The sequence below is a fragment of the Arvicanthis niloticus genome, chromosome 1 (genome assembly GCF_011762505.2).
Source record: "Arvicanthis niloticus isolate mArvNil1 chromosome 1, mArvNil1.pat.X, whole genome shotgun sequence".
NCBI classification, from domain to species: domain Eukaryota; kingdom Metazoa; phylum Chordata; class Mammalia; order Rodentia; family Muridae; genus Arvicanthis; species Arvicanthis niloticus.
Window position 1 is genome coordinate 74,268,024 of NC_047658.1, and position 7,160 is coordinate 74,275,183.

The window sequence follows — 7,160 nt, forward strand, 5'->3', positions numbered from 1 at the left end:
ACAGAGAGCCTGCATAAAGTGAAACCGAATTCAAACCAACAATGAAGGCAGGCTTGGGAAAGGCAAAAGAAGACAGCAACAAAAGTGAAGCTTCCTTCCAAAGCATCCACCTCCCACCATCTCCAGGGACCTCATTAAAGGTGTTTAGCTGGGCAGGTGTAAACCAGTCTTGGCCCTGAGAGACAGGGCAGGGTGCCAGAGCTAAGGTGCCTCCACCTACTCCATCCCTGCTAACTCTAGCTGTGTTGCTAAGAGCTTCAGAAAAGACACAGCTGGAGCCCCAAGGCAGCCTCTTCCAGGAAGCCAGGCACTTTCTCAAGCCACCTATAACTGGAGAAGTACTGGATATTCTACAGGCTAGGACCAAGCTACATGAAACATGAGCCAGGACAGCAAAGTGAAGACAACAGAGTCCACACCCCCAGACCCAGCCAAAGCCAGGTGAGAAATTTGGTCCTCTGTGTGGGGTCTAATCACCTCACTCCCTGGGGCTTCCTTCTTCTTGGTATCTTGGTCATAACCCAAGCACTGAATGCTTGGTGGATAAATGAGAGGAGTCTCTTCTTCCCTACAGGAAGTGGCTGCCAGTCCTAGACCCATCTGGGGATTATTACTACTGGTGGCTGAACACGATGGTCTTCCCAATCATGTATAATCTCATCATCGTTGTATGCAGGTTTGGCTAAAATGAGGTTCTTTAAGAAAAGGGCAGGCTTAGAGGGTGGGGCCTAAAGGAGAGGTGTCTTCCGTGGAAGGGCTTTCAGAGTAGAGGGCTGAGGGACCTGTCCTGAAAACCCAATTACATAGTTGGTACCTTTAAGCAAATCTCCTCTGACCCTACCCTGCAGGGCCTGCTTTCCTGACTTGCAGCACAGTTACTTGGTGGCCTGGTTTGTGCTGGACTACACCAGTGACCTTTTGTACCTACTAGATATCGGAGTACGCTTCCACACAGGTCAGTGAGTCCCTGGGACTAACCTTTCCCCAAGAAAGTGTTAATGCAGTGACCTCTAGGGCTGCACTGTCACGTGCCACTGTGTTTGACAACACAGTGATCACCCCAGAAACCTGCCTTCATGTCTGGCCTTGGCATACCCAGCATACCCAGGCTGCTACTGACCTACCCATGGTTGATTGACCCTAGCCCGTCCTCCCTCTTTCCTCCTAAGGATTCCTAGAACAGGGCATCCTGGTGGTAGACAAAGGTATGATTGCCAGTCGCTACGTCCGCACCTGGAGCTTCCTGTTGGACCTGGCCTCCCTGGTCCCCACAGATGCAGCCTATGTGCAGCTGGGCCCCCACATCCCTACACTCCGGCTAAACCGCTTTCTCCGAGTGCCCCGCCTCTTCGAGGCTTTCGACCGTACAGAGACCCGCACAGCTTACCCAAATGCCTTCCGCATAGCCAAGCTGATGCTCTACATTTTTGTCGTCATCCACTGGAACAGCTGCTTATACTTCGCTCTGTCCAGATACCTGGGCTTCGGACGGGATGCATGGGTATACCCAGACCCTGCACAGCCTGGCTTTGAGCGCTTGCGGCGCCAGTATCTCTACAGCTTCTACTTTTCCACTCTGATCCTGACCACTGTGGGTGACACGCCACTGCCAGCCCGAGAGGAAGAGTACCTCTTCATGGTGGGTGACTTCCTGCTGGCCGTCATGGGTTTCGCCACCATCATGGGTAGCATGAGCTCTGTCATTTATAACATGAACACTGCAGATGCAGCCTTCTACCCAGACCATGCTCTGGTAAAGAAGTACATGAAGCTGCAGCATGTCAATCGGAGGCTGGAGCGGCGAGTTATCGACTGGTGAGAGGGCTGGTTGTAGTGGGGGTGAGGGGAGGTAGGCCTTAGGACCTGAGTCCTGTAAAGCTGCTCTCACTCCCTTCTGAAAGGTGGCACTCATTCACATAAGTCTGCTTATGAATGGGCTTAGAAAATGGAGTCTTCTACTGAGGGAATCTGGACTAGGAGAAGAGAATGGGCAAGAGACTGACAGAAGAATTTGTATAAAAGAGTGACACAAAGACCAGAGAATGAGAGCTGCTACTGACTGAGAGGATTGGGGAGGCTCTGAAAGGAATGAGAGAGAAGGGAACTATCCAGCCGGGAGATGGCCAACAGATGGTTAATTATATCATGATAATACAAACTATGTTCTGATAAAGGAAATGTCTCAATGTCAGGGAGCCACCACCATACCTGTTGAAGAGAGTAGGAGCTTGCTGACTAACGTAACTCAGTGTGGAAGTGGTATAAGACACTGAGGCTGGGGGTGGAGCCTAATGGGAGGAAAAGAAATGTGTCTATCTACATCAAGTGGTCAGGGCCTCTACACCTTGGATGAAGTAGAAAAGATAATGTCTGTAACAAAGAAAAGGGATCCCATTGCTCTTATAAGAAGCCAGTGTGGCTGGATTCTTGGCCGAAGTGAGTCTGGATGAATAGGCAGAGGCAGACACTAGATTCCAGTGAGGAAATGGTACTGCTTTTCTCCCAGGTACCAGCATCTGCAGATCAACAAGAAGATGACCAATGAGGTAGCCATCTTGCAGCACTTGCCTGAGCGGCTGCGGGCAGAGGTCGCTGTGTCCGTACACCTGTCTACCCTGAGCCGAGTACAGATCTTCCAGAACTGTGAAGCCAGCTTGCTGGAAGAACTGGTGCTGAAGCTGCAGCCCCAGACCTACTCACCAGGCGAATATGTATGCCGCAAGGGGGACATTGGCAGGGAGATGTACATTATCCGTGAGGGCCAGCTGGCTGTGGTGGCAGATGATGGTGTCACACAGTATGCTGTGCTTGGTGCAGGGCTCTACTTCGGGGAGATCAGTATCATTAATATCAAAGGTGAGTCTCCAAGGGAAACTGCTAGGGACAGGATAGCAGAACCCTGGGACAAGATGGTTCTTTGGGGCACATAGATTAAGAAGACCTGACCCTTGTCTGAGCTGCTACAGGATTCAGAAAAGAAGCAGGATGTGGATTATCTGTTGCCTAGGAAGCAGTTGAGACAAGGTCAGTGGGTGGGATGGATCCTTAGAAAACAAAGCAGTCATGTTCCACAGGCACTAGTAGAAGTACCAACAGACCAGCTAAAAATTACTGCACCAGCCATGTTGTTATATAACTACCCATTAATTGTCTAGCAAGGGCGGTTACTGATAAGCACCGGGCTTGTTCACTAGCATATTACTAAATGAAAAATATAAGGCAGGAAAAGTGATTCAGAAGCACCAATGTGGAGATTATATCCTGGTTCAGGAGTGGAATTCAACCTTGCTGTCTCTGCTAACTGCTCTCTCCACCACCTTACCCCACCCCACCCCGTGTGTGTCTGTCCTTGGACCACAGGGAACATGTCTGGAAACCGACGAACAGCCAACATCAAGAGCCTAGGTTATTCAGACCTGTTCTGCCTCAGCAAGGAGGATCTGCGGGAGGTGTTGAGTGAGTACCCACAGGCCCAGGCCGTCATGGAGGAGAAGGGCCGTGAAATCTTGCTCAAAATGAATAAGTTGGATGTGAATGCTGAGGCAGCTGAGATCGCCCTCCAGGAGGCCACAGAGTCTCGGCTGAAAGGCCTCGACCAGCAGCTTGATGATCTACAGACCAAATTTGCTCGCCTCCTGGCTGAGCTGGAGTCCAGTGCACTGAAGATAGCTTACCGCATTGAAAGGCTGGAGTGGCAGACTCGAGAGTGGCCCATGCCAGAGGACATGGGTGAGGCTGATGATGAGGCTGAGCCTGGAGAAGGAATGTCTAAGGATGGAGAGGGAAAGGCTGTCCGGGAGGGACCCTCAGGCATGTAATGACCCCACCCTGACCCTGTGACTCCCAGCCCAAGTAAATCCAGAGTGGTAGGAAATAGGAAAGCCTGCCTGCAGGAATTGTCATCCTATTTGCTAGGTTACAGAAACTTGGGTAAATTGATCTATAGATGCCTAGCTAGGGATGTGGGTCACAGCATACGTATGTCCCATACTCATCAGCAAATGTACACACACACACACACACACACACACACACACACACGCTCAAGACTGAGTTCCACATAAAATGTTCCTGTCTTCTGCACACATATGCATCCTCGTGAGCGTAACTATGACTTACTCTCACTTCACCCATGATCACAGAGAACAGTGTAATGCACTGGGACTATTGGTGTAACCTTTGTACATTTAAAGGAGGTCTGCTGGCACAGGACAGTGTTGGAGTTACAGGGAAAGAAGGCTGATATCATTTCTGAACTATGTTCACTCTAGGTGGCCACTTCAGCTGCTCCAGGGCATGGCCAGACTTCAGGTCCGAGCTGGGCCAGGTGGTATTTTAAAATGAACCTGATGTGTAACTTAGAATACAGCTAGAAAATAAGTGTCATTATTGGGAGAGAGTAAAAGGGATATTGCACTTTAAAACATTTTAAAATGTGTAATTATTTTGTGACTTATTAATAAAATATAAGATTCATAATGTTGGCACTGGGTTTACCTCATTCATCTTTATATTGTCAGGGCCCAAACTGCCTGGTACATGGTAGGTGCACACATACATATTTGGTGAGGAGAGCTGAAACAGAGAATGCTGGGAGAAGATAGGTACCAGTTCCTCAAGAGCCTTTTCTACCATCTTTGCCCTCAAATCACAAGGCACTAGGATGGGGAAGGGGTACGATGTGAATGGCTTCATCACTTACCTCATGGACTCAGGGAGGTGAAATAAGCTTATTGTCAGTACAATGTGCCAGACACACTTGACCCCCTTGGGGGCTCTGTTAGAGTGAGTGACTCCTGCCACTCCATAGACTCCTCCTCTGCAGCAGCACAAGTACACTGATACTGGGCCAGCTCCAGCTGCCTGGATGCAGGAAAATAAGTTTCAAGGTCAGATCTTCTTCTGCTTCTGTTCTTCCAGGATGTCACTCTATGCGGTCCTTCAGTTATGGAGCAGTTCCCATCACTGTGTTGAAGACAGTGCTTTCACAGTCTGGAATTGTGCTAGGTAGCGAGGCTAGAACACAATCTCAAGATTCTGTAATGACAAAAATAAAAGTCAATTCTTTTAGTCTAAAACAAACAAACAAACAAAAAAAAAAACCCACCACCTCAGTGTTTAACAAGCACCAAGCAAGGTACTTCAGTATATGGCAAGAGATGTAATTGAAATAGTCATTTGGGGAACTGAACGCATCATCCCTCCCATTTTCAGTTATTTCAGGAAATAACTGAAATGTTTGCATTGCCTGAACATGAAGCTATTTGAATTGCAGGGGTCTAAACCAGGAGTCATCAAAAACCTCTGTCCCTTTTTGTTTACAAAAGATAGGTCTCTTAGGACTTCACCAACAATTCACTTGGAGGCAAATGTTCCTGTCCATCTACACAGGCTTAGAGGTGAAAGAACAGAAACTTCTGGACCTCAAGGTGGAATATTCCTTAAGACTGGTTAAAGGAACAGGAATCTTGAAGATTAAGTTAGGTATTTTTTTCTTGCTGTAACATCTTACCACAAACTCCATAGCCTAAAACAGCACCCACTAATTACCTCACAGTTATGTGACTCAGATCCAGGCTCTACTCAGAGCCTGCTAAGACTGAGTTCAGATGTCAGCTGGGCTGGGCTCTTAGCTGGAGGCTTCAGGAAAGAATCTGCTTCCAGATTCATTCAGGATATTGGCTGAATTTGCCAGTCTTGACTGTATGACTCAGCTCTTTGATTTTCTGATGCATGTCTCCTTTAAGCCCACACCCTCCTTTCCCCCAAGCCTTCAACTTCCAGGACTAAGCAAAGGAAATGCTTTTCTTCATAGGGCCCCATCATATTAGGCTAGGCCAACCTGAATCATGTGGAATAACTTCTCTGTTTCAAATTTGGCCAACTATTAGCTTTAATTACCTTTGCTATAATCAGAAGGCAATAGTAATAACCAAATTTCTGTCCACTATAATAATCTCTCAGGAGGAAGCAGCCTAAGTCCCACATTCACAGAGGGCACAGGACAGGAAGAACTCAGAGTTGAGTGTTTGTGGAAAGTAGAGGCTGACCCCAGTGTCATGAAGCACTGGAATCTCAGAGTATACCCCATAAAGTGTGTAAGCTTGAACGAGGCACATCCCAGCTGGTTCTGTCAGAACACCACAGACTCTGCCCTAAGCTGGGGAAGGGAAAACAGACAAATCCATAACACACAACCAAGGTAAAATCCCTGAAAGTTACATGGTTAGAAACTTTAATGAAATTTGCAAAATGATAGATAGATAGATAGATAGATAGATAGATAGATAGATAGATGTCTTCATGTCATTAAGGAGGCATTCATGACTACTATACACCCATTATATTTTTGGTTCCTATGACGTTGGTAGGAAGTTTACTATTATGCTCATTCTCTCCAGAGCAGGAAACTGGAGCCCAGAGAGCAACTGAAAACACTAGACTTGATTTGTTGAGGAATTACCTTACACCAGGTCCTGGACTACATGTATTATCTCAGTTCATCATTACAGCCCTATGAGAAGGATGTCAGTACTATCTCCATGCTGGAATGAAGAAAACGAAGCTATGGGATTAGAAAACACAGCCCAAATCACAGGGCTCCAAAGTCACATGGAAGGAAACCTAACTCACATGAATGAAATGAAACCTACATCTGTTATTTTTATGTTTATGTATTAATGTATTTGTTCATTCAGCAATAGTGCCAGCTTTGGGGCTAAAGCAATTCAAGCTCCTTCCTTACAGAGAGCGGTGCGATGCTTTTAATCAGTCACTGTGGTAACCAGGGGATACCAAGTCATTCCTGCAAAGCAAAGCTGTGACCTACTGACAAGGCTGTCCATTGTGACGAAGTGTGATCTCAAGGACACAGCTGAAAAGGTGGGAACCACCTGCTACACTGGAGAAGTGGGGATCAGGGCAAGCATCTACACCCCTACATTGAGTGTGCTGCTAGGTTTGCCCCCAGAGTGTCAAAATATGTCAAGGGCTTTCCTGCTGAGATCATGGCTGCTTGAGATTAAGTCTTCTCACTCCCAGCAGCCATAGGCCTTCAATGTCTTCAAGAGTCATGACTGCACGTTACCTCGGACTGGCTGAAATTCAAGGTGTTCACCCCCTCCTATTACCCCAGTTAGCTATATTCTCCTGCAGAAAAA

The 7,160-nt window shown here is 47.3% G+C and overlaps 1 protein-coding gene across 1 annotated transcript; it reads left to right on the forward strand.

The window, feature by feature from the left end:
* The first annotated feature begins 239 nt into the window (after positions 1-239).
* Positions 240-4,054, forward strand: Cnga4 (cyclic nucleotide gated channel subunit alpha 4). Its single transcript, XM_034508954.2, has 6 exons — positions 240-441; positions 575-676; positions 849-955; positions 1,170-1,815; positions 2,507-2,856; positions 3,361-4,054. Exons 1-6 carry the CDS (start codon positions 380-382, stop codon positions 3,816-3,818), a joined length of 1,725 nt encoding a protein of 574 aa, XP_034364845.1. The 5' UTR covers positions 240-379; the 3' UTR covers positions 3,819-4,054.
* The last annotated feature ends 3,106 nt before the right edge of the window (positions 4,055-7,160 follow it).

Bases quoted from the DNA above. Each gene is read 5' to 3' on its own strand.
- Cnga4 (XM_034508954.2), top strand. From the start codon at position 380: ATGAGCCAGGACAGCAAAGTGAAGACAACAGAGTCCACACCCCCAGAC. The intron at 677-848 runs GTTTGGCTAAAA...CCTACCCTGCAG, and splicing joins CTCATCATCGTTGTATGCAG to GGCCTGCTTTCCTGACTTGC. The intron at 1,816-2,506 runs GTGAGAGGGCTG...CTTTTCTCCCAG, and splicing joins GAGCGGCGAGTTATCGACTG to GTACCAGCATCTGCAGATCA.